General features: G+C 32.4%; 3 protein-coding genes across 3 annotated transcripts; 1 reads left to right on the top strand and 2 right to left on the bottom strand.

Annotated features, from left to right (window-relative positions):
• Positions 1–6,509: 6,509 nt before the first annotated feature.
• Positions 6,510–10,035, bottom strand: LOC120201867 (probable 1-deoxy-D-xylulose-5-phosphate synthase, chloroplastic). Its single transcript, XM_039202395.1, has 10 exons — positions 9,901–10,035; positions 9,590–9,718; positions 9,313–9,477; positions 9,005–9,155; positions 8,442–8,713; positions 8,080–8,353; positions 7,645–7,952; positions 7,250–7,531; positions 6,884–7,168; positions 6,510–6,779 (listed from the first exon to the last, which is right to left on the bottom strand). The coding sequence occupies exons 1-10, from the start codon at positions 10,033–10,035 to the stop codon at positions 6,621–6,623; spliced, it is 2,160 nt and encodes a 719-aa protein (XP_039058326.1). The 3' UTR covers positions 6,510–6,620.
• An 8,822-nt stretch (positions 10,036–18,857) lies between these two features.
• On the bottom strand, positions 18,858–21,282 carry LOC120201870 (50S ribosomal protein L33-like). The gene is made up of 2 exons (XM_039202398.1): positions 21,202–21,282; positions 18,858–19,055 (listed from the first exon to the last, which is right to left on the bottom strand). Exon 2 carries the CDS (start codon positions 19,051–19,053, stop codon positions 18,877–18,879), a length of 177 nt encoding a protein of 58 aa, XP_039058329.1. The 5' UTR covers positions 19,054–19,055; positions 21,202–21,282; the 3' UTR covers positions 18,858–18,876.
• Positions 21,283–21,418: 136 nt separating this feature from the next.
• LOC120201869 (NADH dehydrogenase [ubiquinone] 1 alpha subcomplex subunit 8-B-like) lies at positions 21,419–23,222 on the top strand. The gene is made up of 3 exons (XM_039202397.1): positions 21,419–21,472; positions 21,563–21,790; positions 22,903–23,222. Exons 2-3 carry the CDS (start codon positions 21,600–21,602, stop codon positions 23,033–23,035), a joined length of 324 nt encoding a protein of 107 aa, XP_039058328.1. The 5' UTR covers positions 21,419–21,472; positions 21,563–21,599; the 3' UTR covers positions 23,036–23,222.
• The last annotated feature ends 707 nt before the right edge of the window (positions 23,223–23,929 follow it).

The raw sequence follows: 23,929 nt of genomic DNA, 5'->3' as shown, positions 1-23,929 counted from the left end.
CAAAATAAGGTTTAATTATGCAAATAATGTTAAGTAATTTGAAGAATATTGTAAGCTTTCTCCTGGTTTTTATAATCAAGTTAATCATGCCTTGGATGTAATTGTAATAGATCGTCACTCAAATAAATGTTTACGTTTTTGAGCATTTGGTGAGTTTTATAAATGTTTCTTTCTGTTTTTTTATATTTAATCATCTGTATTAGACTTATGATTGACTAATCCAAATTAAATATATTATAAGGTTCATTATGAGACGGATTTTATCAATCTAATTTTCTTCATTTACAACATCAGTATTCCAATCTTCTTAATTTTGACCAAGTAATCTAACACCTCGTTTCACTAAGTTAAATTATAGTTAATTTTTTCTGCTTTTTACCTCCAAACAAAATTATTTTTTGATTTTGAGTAAAGAAACTAACGTCTCATCCTTATAAAACTAAGTAATAGTTTAAAAAATCTATTTTTTTTTACCACAAACAGTATTATTTATTTATTTATTTATTATTGTTGTTAATTTAAAAAGTAAGATAATATTTGTTCACATTTACATTTCAGGGATGTTTTTGAGAATATATTTTTATGATTAAAAAACTTTGTAGTCTCAGAGAGAATAATGTGGTTTAAACTGTGTCGACACCATTTTTCGCCCAGGTGGGGAAAAACTTAGTACGACTATGGGTTTTTTCTTTGAAAATTTTTTGAAATGTGAGGAGTCGCCATCGACCTTTTGAGTTAGGTAGGTCGAATACTCATAAATCATCTTTTAAAATAATTTTTAAGAAAACATCATTTTAAAAGATTCACCAATCTACGTGTAACCAGATATTCATTCTTTTTTTGTAATAAAAAAAGGGTTCAGAGATCGCTTACGTGTGGGAAAAGATAAGCACCCCCACAACGCCCAAAATTGGTACCCGTCAATTATAAATTGTTTCTAATAGTGAAAATCTAAGAATTAGAATATAAATTTAAGTTACGATCCTATTATTCCAAAATCAACCATTCAATGTTTATTGAAAGAAAAAATTCTAAAGAGGAATAAAAAATATTCAAATATTTCCAATCGAAGAGAAAATAATCTCTAAAATACTGTGGGACGAATATTCCTCTTTCCAACTGAAGTAAAAAAATATAATAATTTCTCCAAAGAATTCGAGATTAAAATAAATTGATTCGGCCAAATAAATAAATTAAGCCAATTAATCCAAATTATATACGATTAGAAAAGATAAGGGACATCCAATTATTTAAAAATATCGATAACTAATCCCTAATAAAATTAGGCGAATTATCTCGATAAGTTTAAATAAGTGAATATTTCATTTTCCCTTCAATCTTGATTAATTTTAGCATACTCAATTTTTAGGTTCTTTTATTAGGGTATTTATTTATTTTAAAATATCAAAATATGACATCTAGTTACTTTAAGACATGCATTTCTTAATATTTTAAAATAAATAAATACTACCTTTAATCCAATTATGAAATCAGTTGAGTTATGCTTTTGAGGCTTTCGTATATATATTCGAAATGTCTAGATCTATATGCACAAACAAATTGACATGGAAAAAGAGGGAAATTAAGTATTAGCAAATTAAATGTAATACTACAATATATCTACTATGAACATAACTAAAGTGAAATCATAATTTCTAAGTTTGATTCGAATGTTAATCTAATTTAAAACTAAAATCTAAGAATTAGAGCTATGGAAAAAACATTTAATAAATAAAATAAAATAATTAAAACAACAAATAAATATGAAAAATAAAAACAGTAAAAATAACATAAAATGAAAAATAAAATAAGTACAAGGACCTAATTGCAATAAAATCTAATTACATTGACTAAAATGCAAGAAAATAAAAGCTATTAGTTAAATCCGAAATTAAAAAGTGACTAAAAATGAATAAATTGTAAATATCACATCCAAATAATAATAAAATAAGAAGCAGAATCAAAACAGTGACTAAAATGAATAAACATAAAATTAGTGACTAAATTCGAAAGTTAATAAAAATCAATATGCATATTCGAAATAAATAACAAAGTACATGACCATAATGCAAAATAAGCTAAAATATGAGGAGCTTGAAGATAATTTTACCCATATAGTGACCAAATCGTAAAACATGTTGAAACTGGAGGATCTGGAATGCGATTTGACCTTGAAACACAAAGCAAAAAGGTTATAGAATCTGGGGACATGGTGAGTGATTTACCCATTTTCCATACACAAAATATCACCCCCCATGTTTACGTAAACTGTAGGAAGCTTACTAAAGCTTCAAACGACTCATACGGCCATCGCTCGCCGACCCTCCCAAGCAGAAAACAGGGACGGAAACCACCCTAAACCACCGGTGACCTCGGCCATGAACGGAGGAGAACCGACCAACTCCTAAAAGGCCGAGACTTCCCCCTCCTAACCTCACTCTCTCTCGTTCTTTCTCTTCCCTTTCTCCTCCCCATTCGGTGGCCGAGAGGGCTTAAAATCGAGCCCCAACGCCGGCCACCACTCTTGTATTCTCAACGTCGAACACTCAAACTCCGAAGCAAAGATCACGATGAAGGAAAAAAGAAAAAGCTAAAATAACAAAGAAGAAAGAAAGCAAAATGGAGAGCAAATACAAAGTCAAAGAAGATATATTTTCATTCCATATTTTTCGGGGAAAAGCCTCGTCCTTTTACAAGGGTTGGTTGGGGTATTAATAACCCCAACAACTACATTTTAATATTGTTTTTTTTTTCATAATAAAATAAAATAGAAATGGGAAAACATGGTGTTTACAAAGTGACAGGAATCCTAATCCATTGTTAAAATCAGATATCATTCTATAGAATCGTTGAAGATTGGAGCGTTTTGATGGTCTTCGGTGAAAATATATCTTAGCCTAAATTTTTTGATAAACTTTGGATGATTATATCCACTCTTGAGGTGGAACACATAATGAAGATGATATGATTAAATGTTGGAAGTGAGAGCTTTGAAGTTAGACCGGCGATGAGAACTCTTCATTGCTTGAAAAAAAATATACTAGGAAACCCTTTTTGGATATAGAGAAGCTTCAAATTGATGAAGCTATTAACGTTATTTAGTATCTACATTAAAAAAAAATCTTAACAATGAAAAATTATTAGATGAATTTGGTTTCACGCCATCTAAGATCCCAACTGAATCTTCACCATTTTTTTGCACGTAAATAAAAAATATATATTTATTTAAAAATTATTTTAAAATTTATAGATCTCATTCACTAAAATTATAAATAATGTAATGAGCCGAATCCAACAAATAATTTCTCCTTAACAACATACTTGGACTGTCAAGGAACACTGACACCTAGGAGAGGAAGAGTTTCGAGGAGGGAGGCTGACGAATGAACGAGTGTCAATCGGGTAGAGTTTTGGCAAAGATGAAATATTCAAAAATGGTAAATTAAAAATGTGTCCCTAAATTGATTTAGATTTACAAAAGACCTACAGTATTTTATCTAGAATTGAAGGGTTAAAAAATTATATAATAATATTTTAGATTTTTATCAGTTTAAATTCAAGTTAGATTAATTTTTGATTTAGATTTACAAAAGACCTACAATATTTTATCTAGAATTGAAGGGTTAAAAAATTATATAATAATATTTTAGATTTTTATCAGTTTAAATTCAAGTTAGATTAATTTTTGAAATTTTAAAATAAATCTTTATTATTTTAAATTTAAACAATTAACTCATCTGATATTCAATATTAATTCTATCCCTTTCTCCTTTCTCTCTTCCCCTAATTTCTATAAACATCGTACCAAATTAGATATTTATATATAGTATAATATTATCAAATTAATATTTATAAACTATCTCCGTAGTTAAAGAATAGATGATTGTTATCCCTAGAGGTCTCAGGTTCGAACACTAGAGACATTAAGGGCAATGAGCTTTCATTGTTAAATTATTGAGAATTTTTATAATTAATATGATTAATAAAAAAAAGGATATCTAAAATTTACAAAGTTAATAAATAGGAATTTGATCTAATTTTAATTGTAACACCCCGAATCTCAGATTAGTAATTCGGGTCAACCCGAGACCCAAAGTTGAGCCCAAAGGACCTTATAAAATTGCTAAACCAGTTTTATGTTAGTGAGCTTGTGTTGGGACCAAAAGATTTGGGTGATAGGTGATTAGTGTTTTATGTAAGAGAAAGTAGATGGGCTAATAGTGCAATTTTCCCTTATTGTTTTAAAGCTGAAAACCCTCCCCTTTTATGTCATGTCTACGTGAACTACCCCACCATTTTCTCACCAAACACTCCTCTCTTCTTCTTCATCATTTTCTCTTTTCTTCTTCCTTTCTTAAGTGCAAAGTTTTAAGGATTCAAACTTAGTTTGTTATAGCTAAGGTAAGAATGTTTCTCTCCATCCTTCAAGATTTGTTTTATGTTTCATTTTGTAAGTTTTAGAAATAGTTTTCAAAATGGGTTTTTCTTGAAGGTAGGGTGAATTCTAGTTGATTCAAGAAGTGTTTTAGCAGCCAAGGCAGTAAGGTAACACACTTATAACTTTCTCATACCATGTGTAGATTATGGAAAGTTAAGATATGTTAGAAAGTTAAGTTTAAAACATGTTTAGAAATTTCCATGGTAGATTGTTCATTTAATGTTATAAGCATAGTATAAAACTTTATTTATGCTCCTTGTGTTCACAAAACTTTAAGCATGTTTGGTGATCTCACTAAGGACTTTGGGATTGAAAAATAGAGTATTTCATACTTGTTTTATGTCTTCTGCAGGTAGAGTATCGATACTATAGGGATAATATAGATACTTGTTCTTCATTTTGGGCAAATTTGTGAGTTTATGGCAAGAGTGTCGATACTCTTTCAAGAGTATCTAAACTTTGGGTCATAGTTTCGAAACTTGGCAGAACATAATGTTTAAAAGTTTCTATATTTATATAAAGTATCGAAACTTTAGCAGGAGTATCGATACTTTCAGTCTTTTTTTAGCAGTAAAGGCATTTTTTTAGCGTTTTATACTCGAGGTACCCTAACACTTTAGTAATTCTTCAGATAAGACTACAATTAAGAACGTTAATGTTATTTTTCAAACGTAGAAACAAGTTAAAGTTAGGAGAAATAAAACTAGACTTGTTTGAATGCTCGGGAAAACGACCAGAACACTCGAGTTCCTTTAGAAAAACTAGCAGAGTCAACAGTGTAGATTCAGTCAGGATATCCTTAGGAATAGTCGATGCCCTTCTGACTAACTATGTTTGACGAGGCCTTAACACTCTTTAGAATAAAGGGTGGGTTAGTCAGGGGGTATGGTTTTTGATGTAGAGAATTATGGGGGCCATATTCAAGGTAGACTAGAGGGGTGTGTAAGCTCCGAGATGCAGAACCCTCAGCCGCACCATGATGTCTATCATAGCTTAGAGAGTGAGTATTCGAGAATACTCACTAAAACAGTTTTAAAGTATACTAGTTTGGGCGCAAGGTCTAACACTTAAGGAGTGAGCTAGTAGAACAGAACATATAGTAGAACATATTGCAGCAGACCTTATACCAGTAGGCATGATAGCTTGAGCTTTTCAGTGATACAGTTGGTATGTTTTAGCCATTAGTGTAGCGCTGAGCTACGGATGTTTCCGTGGGTAGGTTAGTAGATCAAGCAGTTGGGAAGCAGTAGATAGACCAAGGTCCAGACCAATCTAGTGCAAATCAGATGTACGTCTCGGCGTTTTTATTTGAGGATGTATATTTATAAACATTATGGTCTAGTTGAGTCGTATATTCAGTCAAATTGGCCTGTAATATTTTTGAAGTGTGAATATTTTATTTATGAGCTCCTCAGTGAAAAGATTTTTATTATATTTTAGTTTATTTTATAGTCGTTTTAAAGCATGAGAAAGTAATTTAAAGCTAGTTAGCCACTTCGGTGGTTTCATGTAGCACCTTAAATGGGTCGACTACGTGGTTTACCGAAGTAGGGTGTTACATTAATATTGTTTGTGGTATTATTTTTTTCACTAATAATAAATAGTTAATAGTAATATAAAAAAGTACATTTAAATAATTATTTTATTATTTAATTTGAGTATCATTATTATTTTGATTGAAATATGAGATTGAATGTTTAATATTATCTTCAAATGTCTGAGTTCATTAAATTAAATTAATTTTAAATTTTTTATATTTTTTAGTCAATATTACATAATTATCATTAAGATAATAATAAATTTTATATTTATATATTGAGTAAATTATATTTCAATTATAACAATATAAATACATAATTTATACATTTTGTATACATTGAAGAGCTACATTTATTACTAATTCATTAAAATAAATAAATGAATGAAAACTTGATTTTGCCACTTCCTCTTATAAACAATATAAATAAATGAATGAAGTAGGCACTATATAAAGAGATATGCAAAGGTTTCAAGGCTTCAAAGATTTATGATTTTACTTGTAACGTTGTTTGGTTATTACATACCATATATTTATGCTAAAGTTACATCATTTTTGCTTATATAAACTAACGACCATTGATGCGAAATGAAAACCAAAGGAAAAATTCTGTACACGGAATGAAATTCAAGCAGAAGAATTTGTTCAGTTTCTTGAGGACATGATCTGAAGAGCCTCTCTTTTTTGTCCGAGCACATTGAACACCGTTGCAGCGACGTGGGATGGTGTAAGACCGGCTTGTGCAAACTGGTCGGCTGGCGAGCCTTGGTCGATGTACTGATCCGGAAGAACCAATGGTCTCCACTGCAAATTCGAAAAAGAAAATGAATGCAAAGAAACAAGATATTCTATGGCTATATCGACTTTCTATTATGAGCATTCGAATTCATGAATTTCGATTCGCATACCTTTACTTTGCCTTCAAGAAGACCATCAAGAGCTAGGAACTGTGCCACATGAGAACCGAAGCCCCCGATAGATCCTTCTTCGACTGTGATCAGAACTTCATGTGATTTTGCCAGTCCCCGGATGAGGGAGTGATCCAATGGTTTACAAAATCGTGCGTCGGCGACAGTCGGCTTTAAGCCGTTGGATGCCAATAACGAAGCAGCTGCTAAGCAGCTTTGAACTGCAGTTCCATAGCCTAATAGTGCCACTCTTTCCCCTTCAATCAGTACCCTTCCTTTTCCAATCTGTAAGGATATTACACGATTTGTTAGTATGTTTCTTTGTTTCCTTATGAATAAATATGTAGATATTAAGTCGAAAGTTACCTTGAGAGGAACCCCTTTGTTCCCCGGTGGCAACTGAACTCCGATCCCATTTCCTCTCGGGTAACGGAAACAGCTAGGACGGTCGTCTATGGAAGCAGCTGTGGCAACCATATGAAAAAGCTCAGCCTCATCGGAAGGAGCCATCACCACCATGTTAGGTAGGCATGCCATGAAAGTGACATCAAAAGCCCCACAATGCGTCGGACCATCTGCACCAACGAGGCCTGCTCTATCCATTGCAAATCTTACAGGCAGCTTCTGCAGGTCAACATCATGTACGACCTGTTGCAGAAAATCAACGATTTAGTTATGAATTTGAAATGCAGATGCTTAACATACGAAGAACATTGATCTTTTACAATCCATAAAAACGAGTGGCAACTTCAGTAGCTTGCCTGGTCATAAGCCCTTTGCATGAATGATGAGTAGATTGCACAGAAAGGTTTCAAGCCTTCACAGGCCAATCCTGCAGCAAAGGTGACAGCATGTTGTTCGGCAATCCCAACATCGAAACATCTTTGTGGGAAGCGGCGGAGGAAGTGGTTTAATCCGGTTCCACCACCCATTGCAGCATGGATGGCAACAATATTTTTGTCTGCCTCGGCTTCTGCAATCAAAGCCTCAGCAAAATATGTAGTGTAGGACTGGGTAGCAGAACTGCCTTTGAATTGCTTTCCAGTTGCCGGATCGAACTTTACCACTCCTGAGAAAAGAAATCCAGATATGATTCATTCTCTTTTGTTCCCTAAACTAAGGTCATAAATTGAGATCGGTGAATTAAATCATATAAAATGACTTCTCTTCTAAAAATGGCTTATTGTGCAAGTTACCATGGTACTTGTCATCAGCTCTCTCTGCATATGGATAACCTCGCCCTTTCTCGGTGACAACATGGATCAAGACCGGACCCATTGTTTTAGTAGTCTTAACCTCTTTGAGAATAGAAACTAAATCATCGATGTTGTGGCCATCAACAGGTCCAATATAGTACAGTCCAAGTTCTTCAAAAAGTGTTGATCCGGAACCACTTATCATCCCACGAGCATACTCGTCAACTTTGGCGGCCAGTTCGTGCATCGGCCCTCCAATTTGCTTGGTAACTCCCTGCAATAAAACCACATTTAGTTGGAGTTAGTTTCAGTTTCCGTGTAAAATTATATTAGTTTCTCCGGTTCTGTTCCTTCCTATTTACCTTTGCAACGTCTCTAAGTTCTCTAAGAGGCCTGTTTGATTGCAGCCTACTGAGAGCACTGCTCAAAGCTCCCACAGGTGGTATAGGTCCATCAAGAGTGGCAGTTGGCAGAGAAACTTGTTTATTGTCATTAAGAATAACAATCATATCGGAATCCAGGTATCCGGCATTGTTCATTGCTTCGTAAGCTTGTCCGGCGGTCATAGCACCATCGCCTATGACAGCAACTACATGATTCCTTTCACCTTTCAGATCCCTTCCTACAGCCATTCCTGTCCACCCGAAACATAGAGAATTAAATCTCCAATGGGCAAGTGCAACTAGATTTGCACAACAGAACAAAAAAATAGAATTTCACCATACCGAAAGCTAAAAGTTTATCTCATATATACAGCAAAAAATCGCATGTCAGAAGATGAACAAGGTTTATACTAACCAACATCAAAAAGCAACATCAAAGAACTCAATAATGGTCCAATGATGGTTTGATAATAGTTATATTGTTTCAACCTTTTAACCTTACATATACAAGCAAAATGAATGCAAGAGTACTGGATTAATACCCAAGCCAGCAGAGATTGTGGTTGAACTGTGACCAGTCCCAAAGCAATCATATTCACTCTCCGATCGTTTCGAGAATCCGGCCAGTCCATTAGTTTGCCTCATAGTATGCATCTTATCTCTTCTCCCAGTCAAAATTTTGTGAGGGTAAGACTGCAAACCAAAAGAAGAATTATATCGAAACAAGGACCGATTCATATAGGAACACACAAGCACAAGCACATGAGAGCGCCTCCCTCCCCCCCCCCCCCCCCCCCCGGAAAACACACACACACACAAGACACCACGGCAAACAAAGCAAGAACCAAACCTGATGACCAACATCCCATAAAATCTTGTCTGTGGGGGCATTGAAGACATAATGAAGAGCCACAGTGAGTTCAACCACACCAAGACTGGACCCCAAGTGACCCCCAGTTTTTGAAACGTTGAAAATCACATCAGACCGCAGTTCATCAGCCAGTTGTTTCAGTTCCTGCAAGAAAAGTTCCAATATATATATCATATGTATATAAAAGAGATGAAGGTCTCATGATAATTGATAAAAAAGAAAGAGCAAAAACATGTTTTTTTGGACGTTTTTATACCTTGACAGAGAGATTTTTCATATGAATTGGATAGTTTATAGTGTCCAAGAGAGGCGTTTCTGGTCTTTGGGCGTGATATTCACCTCCTCCGGATAGTGATGCATAAACCCCACTTGGCCTTTTCTTCGCCTTCAACAAATCAAAACAAAAACAACAATTTTTTTAATTGTATTCAAATCAAAAGAAAATCCAAAACAAAGACTAAATAATATAAAATGAAAAAAAGGAGAGAAATTTAACAAACAAAGAGCAAATTTAGAATCTAACAAATAATAAACAATACCCAGTTTTTTTTTATTATTCAAATGAACCTGATTGAGCTTAAGCAATGGGTGGAAACCCAGATCCGAACCACCAAGAAAATGGGAAGCAAAAGGAGTCGACTTTTGCGGTTCTGAAGCAGCCCAGCTGATAATGGCAGGAAATGAATATGCACAAAGAGCCATAGCTAAAACACTAAACAATCTACAAAGAGAAATGCAGTGTTCTTTTAAAAAAAACTATTGGGTAAGAGGTCAAAATGAGAAGAACCCAGGAAAAAAAAAACCTCCACCATGAAGGTGCAAGAATGAGGGATGGTGGAACAAATGAAGAAGATTTATAGAGAAATTGGGTATTGACTGTGGCACTTGTCACTGTGTTTAGTGCTTGATGGAAAGTGGAGGACTAAGTTGAAAATCCACCTAAGATTACTAATGCGAATGTAAAATAGTAGGAAATAATATTATTGAGAATGTTGTATTTTTTGTTTGATTGGTTTGGTAAGAATGTAAGATTGTCGTGTTTGGTTAAAGGAATAAATATTTTTTTGAATGTATATTTAATCAAATTATTTTTATTATATATTTGTTTTTTTAATAAATTAAAAAATATTTATATATTTTATTTAAAAAATTAAATTCATAAAATTTATATAATTTTTTTATAAAATTAAAAATATAAAAAGGTTTAATGAAATGGTAAAATTTTATTTTAACCCTTAAATTTCATATAAAATTTTAATTATAGATTTTTTTATAAATCTAAAATAGTTTAAGGATAAATTTATAATTTAATCTTCGTAGAAATTTTATTATTTAATGATAGAAGAATGATATTTTTGAGAAATTTTTTTAAGGGTATTTTAATCTAAAACGCCAGTAATCCAACAATATTTAAAAAATAGATGTAATAACATTCTCGGTAATATATCTTAAAAAATCTACTATTGATAATAAAACATTACTGGAATAAGATTGCCGACCAATCAAATATGAGAACGTGGATTTTATTCACATGAAAATCTTATATTCCTTGAACCAAACATCTCCTACGAATCAAATTTTGGGGGAATAGGGAGACAGCAAGGGAAAAAAAATTCAATCGTTTTTACCAAGAACCCCAAAACAGACAAATCAACTTGTTTTCTGCATTTAAGCCTTTAAGGAACTGTTGCCGACCATCAAATATGAGAACGTGGATTTATTCACATGAAATCTTATATTCCTTGAACCAAACATCTCCTACGAATCAAATTTTGGGGGAATAGGGAGACAGCAAGGGAAAAAAAATTCAATCGTTTTTACCAAGAACCCCAAAACAGACAAATCAACTTGTTTTCTGCATTTAAGCCTTTAAGGAACTGGTTTTGATTATTACAGGCGAGGGGGCTGAAATGTTATAGGATTGAGGTTGAAGTGGCAGACCGTTTTTTTATTGGACCACGTCGATGAAAAATAACAATTGGATAGATGATAGGTTCTGTTAAGAAGATCCTTTCTAGGGTAAGCTACCTATTTGGTCACCACCTATTACTTAGTTTTTGATTTGGTTATTTAATTATTATTTTTTTCAAAAATCATATTTAATATTATATTTTTGTTATATTTTTGTCATTTGACATTAAATAATAATAATGATGTTAATATAATATTTTTTAAAAATAAAATTCAATACTGATATGTTATTATCTTATGGCAATATATCTATATCATCACAATATTTTTTTCTTTGTTTGAGAAAAAAATCTATATAACACGTTTAATCATTGTTGAAAATGTTTCTAATCTTTTTACTTAAAAAAAAAGTCAAATCTAATATATCTAAAACACTTTTGATCGGGCGCGAATAAACTTGCTTTGTTAAAAAAATTATTATTTTTTTTAGAAGTTATAGATTCAAACATAACAATTATAGTAAAATAATTAAACGTTAGTTATTAAATAATTAAAAGTATTTAAAATATATATTATTTTATAATAACTTTAAATTAATAAAAAACACTTTTAAGAATCATTTATTATTAAATTGGCTTAGCCCCATTTTTATTGATTTAAATTAATTCAGTTCATGAATTTTTTTCAATAAAAGCAAATCTTTTCTATAGCGTATTTTTTTATTTTTTTTAATAATCTAAGTTCTAAATTTATATTTGATTAAAATAAATCAAATTCAAATAATAATCATAGTGTCATAACTTTATAAATAAAAGATCGAATCAAACTTAACTAGGAACCAAAACAAAACGGAATTATATTTAGGGTAAACTACACGATTAGTATTCTAATATTTTAAATTTATTTAGTGATTTCATTGATAAAAAGATAATTATTCTCATAGAGATTTTGTATTTGAGTAATTACATGTACATGATGTGTGTGTGTGTCAATAAGTTAATAACATTATGAACATATATTACCTTGTAATCACCTCAGACTTTTTAAAAAAGTATCGCAACTATCACTTTTATTCCATTTTGATCACTCAACTATTTTTTTTTTCAAAATAATACATAACATTACGCTTTGATTTTATTTGGATCATTCGTCGTTAAAAAATCAATAAAATTATTAAAGTGACACTATAAAAAATCAGTAATGATGTGCCATTAGTTTATCGTGACACGTCAGCAACTCCATTGTTTTCTTAACCCAAAATGAAACTAAAACATAACCTTAGATATAGTCTTAAAACAAAAAATAACCGAATGACTTAAATAAAATAAAATAGATAATTGAGATACTAAATATGTAGTTTACTCTCGTATTTATTAATAACTAAATGGAATCAAATTATTTCCCCCCTCTTCGCTGGAAAAAAAAAGCAAACAAATGAAAAAGCAGAGAACCTTGCAAGACTGCAACCCCATAAGTCAAGGATCAGATAAGAATCCTTTTGTCCTTTTCAATCTGCACTTGGTTTTCTACTATTCTAAAGCTTAAGTTAACTATCCATATGATAAAGTTGCGAATTAAGATGATAAATAAAGATAATAGATCATAAATTTATTGAATGATACCTCACTGGTAAATAAAAATATAATACAATTTAGATAATTCGAATTTAAACAATGTATAGACATTAAATATCTTAAATTATTTTAAAATAATAATAAAACACAATTTATTTAAATACACATTGTCAAGTCTAAGCCTTTTAAGTCAAAGCCGACTGCAACCGGTGGGAAGATGGCATTAAAGATGAATTCTTCAACAATCGCCAGTCCATAATAACAATCAATTATACATGACCGGAGTTATTATAGACCAAGACTCTTATATTTGTTCGGGTTTACTTGAGTACTCCATTTTTTCTTACACCATTGTCATAATTCGGTTAAAACTGAATTACCCGACCGAATCGAAATTTCAATCAGTTAATCGGTCAGTTAATTTTGGGTTCGGTTTATTAATGGTTAATAGTTTTTTTTTAAACTTCGGTTTTCAATTAATTCGATTCGAAGTCGGTTAATTAACCGAAATTATTAAATATTTAATGTGTTATCTATATTATTTATACTTTATTTTGCTTTAGGGGTGTCTAAACTTCGGTTTTAACCGAATTAAGCCAAAAATATTTGCTATTTAATATATATTATTTATAAATTTTGATTAATTTGGTTAACCGACCAATTAACCGAATTTAGTTCGGTTCGATTAATTTTTTTTAAAAAAAAATTAAGTTCAGTTAACGGTTAAAGGAAGAAAATTTTGGTTAATGGATTTTGAGTAATCCGGTTCGATATATTAACCAAATTAACCGATTAAACACCCCTACAATTATCTATTTTTTGAACCAGGATTTAATTTTCCCAACATGAGACAAATCAAGTCATCGAGTATATGAAATGATAAAAGACTTGATTGAAGAATTCGATTCCTGGAAAACATAAAGTAAACAACGTATGCAATAAGGTAATTGCAGGCATCGGATTTTGTCCAATTCGTTGTTATTTCGAAATAATTCTTGATCAATTGCAGGGCACAGATAATCGACTGAAACCACCCACTACCTACATACAACAACAACAACAACAAAACCAATTCCCATATGTATGGGGTACATAACCCTAAACCTATACATACATTTGGGGGAAGGCGTACTCAAAAACCAATGGGACCTTTTGACAATGTAATGACCCATTTTCGAACGGACTCTCTTTTTGAAAAACCAACGCCTAAATGAAACACCAAAAAGATGATAATAAAGTCAAATAGTCTAAGCCCAATCACATAAATAAAAAAATCAATGCCAAAATTAATTTGAATATCTCAGGCAATTGAAACAACATGCCTGCTTTCGATCAGGTTGTCCCTAAATTTATCAAAGTCCAAAGACAACAAGAAGTTTAGAAGATCAACAAACCCATTATATACCCTACTGACACTCAAAGCCCTACGTGATATGTCGTTTAAGACCATTATTTTTTTCGATTAATTTGAAATAAATATAAGATAGTATCTGTTCAGAGACAACTCTTAACTATTTGACATTGAACGCTTACACTCCTTACATTCCTAATGGTCAAATCCAAAACTTTAAAAAATAATAACAATTTCTTTATCACCAAGCTCCATTAACCTCTCGCGCATGCAGCACATACACAACCTTTAAGCACATTCACACATGCCGGAGCAAGGGTGTTAGTTGTTACATCACCACACCTGCCACGTCATTAGATGAGAAATGGTCTCCTCGCCGCCTTTGGGATTCCAGCCAAGCCTACACTTGCCAGTCAACCATCAAGTGCCACATCATCACCAGCAACAACGGGACAACTTCTCATTGGTGCATATGCCTATCATGCGTTCATACAAGGGTTGAAGCAAAGCAAATTCCATAATGCATATGGATCTCCATTGACAAAGGATAAAAAGGGTCTTCTTTTTCACTCTGGCTCCCTTGTAGGATCGATCTCTCATTGGATAAGGATAAATATAAAAATCATTAAAGTAAAAAAAAAATTAGTAAAACGAGATATTGAATTAAAAGAAAAAGAGAAAAGATAAAAGCATAATTTTCCCATCTAGAGAAATCAAATCTGATTCCTATTGAATTTATTGCATTTCGACGTGAGATTTTAGGAGTGAAAAGCTTCAGGGTGACCTCATTCACCCCATTCCTTCATCCTTTCTCCCTTCCCATCTCCCTCGTACTTCTCATGAAACTCTAGCCCCCTAAGCTTAGAAGGAAATTATTTTTTCATCTCAATGATCATCAATCTGGGTTGAAGAAGATAGGAGTATGAAAATCTATTTCAAAAGCTTTAAAATGAATCCATTATCTTCCATTGATGATGCAAAATGAGGATAACCTTCAAAAGCTTGAGGGGATAAGAAAGTTGTGCGAGCAAAACAATGAGGTTCCTTTGGTGATTTTAGTAAGGTGGAATACTTAAAACTTGAAATACTTCATGATTTTCATAATATAGTGTCTTGTGTTGGTACGTCGCATGTTGAGTGTTTAGTGTGTTTTTAATAATTTTAGGAACGGTTCGACGTTAAAAATGTTAAAAATTATGTTAGATGACGCCTTAGCAATCAATATGAGCCTTAAGAATCATGTAGGGCTTTAACCCAAGTGTTTAGAAGTGTTTTGGAGTGATTTTTTTTAGTCTTATTCCCAGTTTTTTGTTGTATTATACAATATTGATACCATATGAATTTAGACTTAATATGAGTAGGCCTGTAAATGAACTGAACGTTCAGCGAACCGTTCATGAACCGTGCGGCGGGAAGTTCGTTTATGTGTGTTTATTTATTAAATGAACGAACATGAACAAGATTTTGTGTTTGTTTAATTAAATGAACGACATGAACATAGGTCTCGTTCGTTCATTTACGTTCGTGAATGTTCGGTTATGTTCGTTAATGTTCGTTCAGTTATATTCGTTTATGTTCGTTTATGTTCATTCATTTATGTTTAACCCAATCTTCTTAAATCAATTTTGGTGACCAATTTGTAAGTATCTTAAAAATATTAATTAATCTGATATTCTGATGACCAACTCCATGATTAACCTAATTTTATTTGGAGATTAAATACAATATGTTAACCCGTGAGGCACCTCACACCTATATTCATTTTCCCTTTTTTTCCCAAACCCTAGTGTTCACTAGAGAGTGGAGACGATCGATGAAAGCTTCAAAACAAGTTATATTATAGTACAATCTGAAGTTTTACAGGTCTGTTTTCATCTCTTTCTCTGTTTTATTTGGCTTAATAGTTTATATGTAAAGTTATTGCGAGTATCTTCACGTCTAAAACTCAAGAAAACATCATACTTCTTTCTAGAAATAGATGGGAAGATAAAGGTAACAATCGGAAGTATATGAGCATCAGTAAAGAGAAAAATATATAGAATTTGCCAGAAAACAAAACAAAGGTTTCTATGCAATTTCTGAAAATGAGTGTAATAGCGGAAGTAATGAGTTTTCTAAGAAGAACCCATTAATAAGTAGAAAATACATTTTGATAATGAACTTTTGTTTTCATAGTTTTTGTGCGACCTTTAGTTGTGGAGTAGACTTTAGGTACGTTAAAATTTTGAATGGTGGTTTAGCAATAATATCAGTTACGATATGTAGTATCGAAGGGATTTCGAATATATGTTATTGCATTGTAGTCTAATTTGTACTGTTCGAAATCTTCATGCTGTTAAATTTTCTACTCTGCGAACGGAAATGACCATTATTAACAAACCTCACTAAAGTCTGACATTGATGTCATAAAACTTTTAGCAGGCGAATTTATTAGAATAACGTAGTGGAAAATGATTGTTCATATGTAATCATGGACCACTAAGATAAATGTTATAGCGTTAAATTAAAGTCGTGTGAATCATTTAATATCTTTAAAAGATCGATCTAAATATTTGATATCTTCAAACATTTCATCACTGCTAATTAGCTCTTACGCTATTTATCACTGTAGATTTGGTTGATTTGCATTGTCGACTATTTTTCATGAAAGAACAATAGAAGTTAGGGTCTCCAACGTTTATGTTCGTGTTCGTTTATGTTCGTGTTCGTTTATATTCGTTTATTTATTAAATGAACGAACATGAACAAGTTATATTCCTTAATAAACGAACATGAACAAAAAAATTTTGTTCGTTTATGTTCGTGTTCGTTTATGTTCGTTTATTTTTTAAATAAACGAACATGAACATACCTCCGTTCGTATGCGTTCGGTTCGTTTACAGGCCTAAATCTGAGTATCAAAAAAATAAATAAATTTCAATCATCAAAAATTAAAAAAATTATAAGATCTAATTTAGATGTGTTACAATAAGGAGCATGAAAAACATAAAAAGGAAAAGGATCAAAACATGAAGTATTCATATTTAACTCTACTTGCTCGTTTTCTGGACCCCAAAGCGGTCTAAAGAGGATATATTATAGAAAAATGACAATAGAGGTGGATTTGGAGATTCATTTGGATTTGTGAGGTTTCAAAATTGTGAATATTGTCATAGACGATATCCAAGTAAATATTATAAGAGGATTGATATATATTATAAATACAGATATACGAGGCACCAATTAATTCATAACCTTCTAGTTGAACTCTGACATAGACTCAAAGTTCAATACAAGCACCTTTTGTCACGACTCAAATTCAGGGTCTTGTAATTTTGAGGATCAAATTAAATTTTTTATTTTTTTCTCTTTTATGAACTATGAGAAGTTCAATGACCTTTAAGGTGATTAAACCATTCTTTTTAACCTTACAAAAATAAGAAGAAAAAACGTACGATTGTACAACCAAATGGATTCATTCCCGTGCTAAACCCATCTAATAAAAATAACGAAGGAATTGTTGTAATTCCCATGCTAAACCCATTTAATAATATTAAAAATATTAAACTAAATTATAATATGTTAAACAAAAATAAAGATTAATTTATCTAATATAATAGTCAATATGAATCAATAAATTTTGGTGGTAAAGAAATTGTTATTATTCGTTGAGGTCTCGAGTTTGAGCACTAAAAATGTCAAAGATATAAATGTTCAATATCAAATGGTTGAGAATTATCTTTAAACATATACTATTAGGGGTGAGCGTTCGATCGAATAGAGTTGAGTAAAATTTTTTTGAGTTATTCGAGTTGACGAGTCATATTTTATGACTCGAATTTGATTTGAAATTTTTTCGAGTCGAGTCAATTTTTCGAGTTTCTTTTTAAATTTAATTGTAAATATTTATAAGATTATTTTATTCCAATTTAAGAGATTTCTATAACCATATATATAATACAAATATAGTTTTCAATTTTTTTCACATGTGATATATTTATATCATACAAAGTCTAAAGACTCGACTCAAACTTGAAAATAAATCTACTAATTACTAAAAATTTCGAGTTATTCGAGTTACATTTTACAACTCGATTTGAACTTGAAATTTTTTCGAGACAAGTCAAGTTTTTGAAATTAGAACTCGAAGTCGATTCGAGTTGAGTTTTTTCGAGTCAAATCGAGTCAAAAAATTCAGTTTTTCAAGTCAATTTGAGTTTTACTCACCCCTAGTTACTACCTTTGTACTTACCTTACATTAAGAAAAATAAGATATAATATTTATTAATCTAAGTCATAAAATATTAAATAAAAATAATGATCGATTTCAATATAACTATATCTTTTAGAGACCGAATCCATCACAAATATTATAATACAAAAAATATTCAATTAAGTTATAAAATGTGAACAAAAGTAAGAATCAATTTAGAATTAAATATCAAGAACAGAAGTAGACCTTCAAACATTGCGCTCCCAGTTTACATGGCATACGCGACTGAAATGAATATTATTTCCAAAAATAATGTTATTTTCGTAATTATATTTGAAATGGGTATTATTCCAGTAAAATTACCGTATAAATATCTTGAAAAGTTACTTAAATAATTCATGTTCTTCATGAAGCAACCTCAGAAGGCTTAAACAGATGTAACTAAACACAACAGTCTTCTATTCTATATGCAAAAACAGTACGCACTGGATGCATATTAAAGACAACAGTTTCCCTTATTTCATCTTTTGTTCAGTGAAAAGAACATGGCGATTTACCCGGGGATCGTACTTGCGGAACTCGAGTTTCTCAGCCACTTTCTTAGCACTTTTCCTCTTCACATAGAAGAATCCAGTCCCAGCAGCCGAGACAAGGCGGATAAACATAAAAGTCTTCTTCTTCTTGTCACCCATTTCTAAATATACACGAGAAAACACAATCAAATCAGTAGAGATGAAGGCTTTTTTACAAAATACAAACGATCTTTTCAAAAAAGATGAACAAAACATGGATCCTTCCATTCTGTATATACATATGAATAAAACTGTACTTAATATATTTTGCCCATACAGTTTTTGATGCACACGATTTAAACACGCTTGTTCCAAATACATACCACGAACATCAAATAGGTCCAATGGTGACACCAAAAGCAAAAGAAACCACTACATCATGCAGCACTCAGAACATATAATTAGTCTCTATGAGATTGGTGGCCCCTCAAGGCCAACAAATCCAGTCAATTAGTGCCGGGCCTGAACAATTTCTTTCACTGAGCTCCGCTCACCTTCAATGACTAATAGATTCATAAACAATGAAGTTTCTTAACTTAGAAACTTTGCAGGAATGGGGAAGGCAATGAGATTCTGGTGTTTTTCCCCTCATTAATATCTTAGTTCTTTCTTCAATTTCTACAGTATTACCTTGTAATGAAGGGTCAAACTGCAATACTCGGTAAATTTTTCCCAACAGAGCCTTTAGTTTCCCACGTGTTCCTTCACTGTCGATAATCTTTGGCTCTTATGCCAATTTTTTAGTTTCCTATACATGGATTGAGTCACTGATCGATGCACAATTAAATCACACTGCAATGAGGGTTAGTGCCCTCATTCTACTTTCTTGAGCGACTTATCTTGTAGGAAGCTTCAACTCACCAAAGGCATGTTGATGCCCTAGACCTGATTAAGTGAGAGCTTCAATCTCATAGGTTTTAGAATAATTATTTCTTATTTCATCAATAAGAAATTAGCTCTCTTAAATAGAGGTTTATAATGTTTATACTAAGAAATTACGAAAAATAGGAAATACTACACATTCATAGGGATATTAATACTTAAACTTTAAAGAAGAAACCTTATTTAACTAATATTCTATTTAAGCTAAGTTCCAGCTAATTTCTTCACTTGCCATAGTCTTCCACTAAAAACGTCCATAACATATATATAATTAAGATAATAAACTCCAAAGAGTGAACAAATTTACCTACAAAACATGCAAATTTACCCTTCTCTTTTATTGACAAAACGAAAAAATCCTAATGATCCCATGTTTGATGTTAATACTAAAGTATGAAGAAGCGTATCATCCTTTTCTTACTAGTAACGGCACAACTAATAGAAAGAGTTAAAAGTAAAAACAAAAGAGATAAAAAAAGAACTTCTGCTGCATGGTTCTTAGGCACAATTCCTTGACAACACTGAATCTCGGAGATAAAGTCATAGTGGATAATCACCCTATTGCTAATCAATTATCATTTTGCAAGTTTACTAGCTTCAGCTAATTAAGTCTAGAATGCAAAGGACATTGCTCGATAATCAGGCCTTTACTTCATTATATCCACCCCCACCCCCAACAACTTAAGTGATAGTCAATCCTGACATCCTACCCATTTCAGAACAAAAATGGGTTAACCTATCACCAAATCCTCAGGCTTACTGGCATCGCCTAAATAAGGTGAGGGAGAGCAAAGTACATTGCTTGAAATTCAGGGTTCTCTTTCTTATTTCCAAAACCACCCTAGCCAAACAAATTAAGTGGATTATTGATGCCATACATCGAGGGATTTAAATTGTGGTTGCGGTTCCATTTTTGGATGTGTTTATCGCAATTGTGGACATGGCGGATGCTATTACATCATTGTGGGTATTGTGGTCATGCAATAATGGTTTTGTACAGCTACTTTATCTTATCCATTACAGAAGAAAAAATGGGTCTGCACAGTAATTCTGAACATGAAGCCGAAAACATATACAGTCATATGATTTATCCAAATATATATATATAGTCGTAAGTAGAACAGAGAACGGTCACTCCAATAGGAGTGAATAAAAATGGGGCAAAGGAAAACTTCCTTTACATCAATGAAGTGGAAAAGAAAAATGAAACATTTTTTTCCGAGTTCAAACGCTTGACATGTCCAGTCTAAAATCAATTAGAAGATCTCTAAAAAATTTCAGTAAATTCAACACTATCTCCATAACAAAACCATAAGAAACATATTAAAAAAACTAGTCAAAGAAGTAGCTTTAGTATTAAATCAGAACAAAAAACATTTAACTTACCGCTAAAGTGTCTCGGGAAAAGGCTACTTTGATGTTTGGCTGAAGAGAAAAAGAAAAGAAAGAGCAAAGAAACTGGAGAAAGCAAGGGTTCTGGGGCTAAGGGTAGTTAGGAACATAAAACGTGGAACGACGAAAATACCCTTCAAAGAAAATGGAATTACGAACCTGCACCTGTTTAAGCAAAAAGTCTTCACTGCCACTACAAAATCCCCCATCTCTCTCTCTCCCCCTCTCTCGCACTGTTTAAGCCAAAACCCACTGATTTATTTGGGTACAAGATTAATTCTAATAATTTTTCTCTTTCTTTGTATCTGTAAGTGTTGAAAATTTGATCTTTTTAGTGTTTTCTTTATTGGTACAGAAAGAAGCGATATTTATTCAGAGTTCGGCAGCGGAAAATGGCGACGAAAGTGGTGGATGCGGCGGGGGAACCGATCCCGACATCATCTGTGCTGATGTCAGCCGCGAAGCACATTGAAATCAAATGTATGTCCGAAAACGTGGAGTTCATCAAGTGTAAGAAGAAAGATCCGAACCCTGAGAAATGTCTCGATAAGGGCCGCCAAGCTACTCGATGTGCGCTTAGAGTGTAAGCTTTTTAATTTTCAGCTCCTTTCTTGAGTTTTATAGCTTAATTGTTTCGTATAAGATAATGTTGGAATTGGAAAGGAATTAAACTGGAATATGATGATAATTAGCGTCAGGGTTTCAAATTTCTTCAATGGAAATGTAGCATTGTTAGAGAATTTGGAATTGGTTATCTTTTTGGAGGTTTTATGCTATGCAATTGTGGCTAGAAGTAAGGGGTTCAGTGCTTTTTTTTTTGTAAAAGTATCGATTTCAGACATATATTTGGATGTAGGTACTGGAATATGATTATCCAATACATGAAAATGCATTTTAAAAATTGAGTATATTCGAATCCAGACTCGCACCTGAATACAGGAAACATAGGTCTAAACTCCAGTCTCTTCGGTTGTGGAAATGATCATCACTCATTTAGGTCAAACGGCTAAAATGTGATGCTTTGCTGAATTTAACTTTGGTGTCACGTTGATTGATCTAAATTTGTTTTATGATTAGCAGTCGAAACTTAAAACAAGTCCATGTTAGGCTCCGCGTGATTAAGCAAAATAGTTTCAAGTTTAGCCAAGCCATAGAATCGGATGTTTCTTCTTCCTTTTTATGTTAGTTTGAATCTGATTTAGATCTACTACTCACGGAAAAACATCACAGTTGTATTAGGTTTTGGCCTCTTCTTTGTCTTTGATTATTACAATGGGGCTTCCCAGTTTGTAGGATACCAGCAATTTGCCACTTTCTCTTACTATGGATATCTGCATTTTGTAGCTTAAAACAAAGCCCTGAAAGCTAAATATTTTGCAGTTCTTATTCTATGCCACTCAAACTCGAGTGTGAGCATCGGATATTTGTATTGTCATATGTTCTTCTATGATTTTCAATGTATTTGGAGTAACTTTGGAGGGCTATATCTTTGTACCTTCGTACGAATATGCATCAGAAATAGGTACTTTTAGACAATTGATGCTTCAAGAAAAGCAAAGATTCAAACAAGGTTTTATGGTAAACTACGTTTTCCATATTCACACATGAAACTAGTAGCTACAATTTGTATTACTATAATGATTTTCTATTTTAATTTTAGCTGAGTTATGGAATGTTGGACTGAGTGTGGTGCAGGCTAAAAGATCTGTATGAGAGATGCAAAGATCCCATGGAAGCTTATGTTGGATGCATGTACTACCACACAAATGAGTTTGATTTGTGTCGCAAAGAGCAGCAAGCCTTTGAGAAAGCTTGCCCTTTGGATTGACTTTGGCTGTAGGCGTTCGGCGTAGATCGAACAATCTTGCCTTCCATGGTTGAATAATTAATAAGTCAGGTCCTGTTTGCATCGAACAGAAACTGTCCCATTCAATGCATTCAGCATTGCCTCCCTTTTGTATGGATAAGAGACTGGTTATGTAAAACTTAATTCATGATGAGTTATTAATTCATGCGCTTTTCCTTTCTTCAAAGTTGGTTTTATAATTCAATTTTAGTATATTTAGTAAAATTAATTTATTTATAATGTCATAAATGACCTTCAAAGTTTATCAAATTTGTCAATAATATCTTTACTTTTTGATGTCACATATGAATTTGCCGAGTTCCGATTCTATTCAATACGGTAAAATCGGATTCTTTTGGAATTGGGTTTTAAAAAGAATATGGATGTTGAGGTTAGGGGTGTAGCTCTATATTTGACCCTGTTGGTCAAATGAATGTAGTCCAGTGGACTAAAGTCAATATTTGACTCGAGGCAAATTGGTTATGTTGTTGTTGTAACCGTACCCCATTTGTGTTGCAACCATAGTCCATTCACATGTTACTGCTCTCTGATAAAGGGAAAATGGGCTATAAAAAGGTCTTTCTGATAAGGCCTTTAGTACATTCTCTTTCTCTATAGATGTTCAGAGGTATCCTCCGTAATGTGTCTCGTTTTCTTATGTACATTAATATTCAGTAACTGCCTGCGTTGTTATAATCATTGCATTCTTTACTTTGTTGGGCGATCCCATTGTTATACTTGTTTCCTTCTCTATTTATATTTATCTTCTTCTTCTGGTGTTCAAAGAGTCTACATATGAAAGAAGTAAATCAACATGATATAAGAGCCTTTCCGGTAGATGCTGTTAAGGTGATTTCGATGACCTAGAAGTGACCA

The sequence above is a fragment of the Hibiscus syriacus genome, unplaced genomic scaffold, assembly GCF_006381635.1.
Source record: "Hibiscus syriacus cultivar Baekdansim isolate YM2019G1 unplaced genomic scaffold, ASM638163v2 tig00008013_pilon, whole genome shotgun sequence".
Lineage (NCBI taxonomy): Eukaryota > Viridiplantae > Streptophyta > Magnoliopsida > Malvales > Malvaceae > Hibiscus > Hibiscus syriacus.
Note: the sequence above shows the minus strand (reverse complement) of the source record. Positions and strands in the feature narration are given on the sequence as shown.

Excerpts from the sequence above, each read along its gene's own strand:
- LOC120201867 (XM_039202395.1), bottom strand. The coding sequence starts at position 10,035 with ATGGCTCTTTGTGCATATTCATTTCCTGCCATTATCAGCTGGGCTGCT. Across the intron at positions 9,478-9,589 it reads TGAAAAATCTCTCTGTCAAG|GAACTGAAACAACTGGCTGA; the intron begins GTATAAAAACGT and ends CTTTTCTTGCAG. Across the intron at positions 6,780-6,883 it reads TTCTTGAAGGCAAAGTAAAG|TGGAGACCATTGGTTCTTCC; the intron begins GTATGCGAATCG and ends TCGAATTTGCAG.
- LOC120201870 (XM_039202398.1), bottom strand. The coding sequence starts at position 19,053 with ATGGGTGACAAGAAGAAGAAGACTTTTATGTTTATCCGCCTTGTCTCG.
- LOC120201869 (XM_039202397.1), top strand. The coding sequence starts at position 21,600 with ATGGCGACGAAAGTGGTGGATGCGGCGGGGGAACCGATCCCGACATCA. Across the intron at positions 21,791-22,902 it reads ACTCGATGTGCGCTTAGAGT|GCTAAAAGATCTGTATGAGA; the intron begins GTAAGCTTTTTA and ends AGTGTGGTGCAG.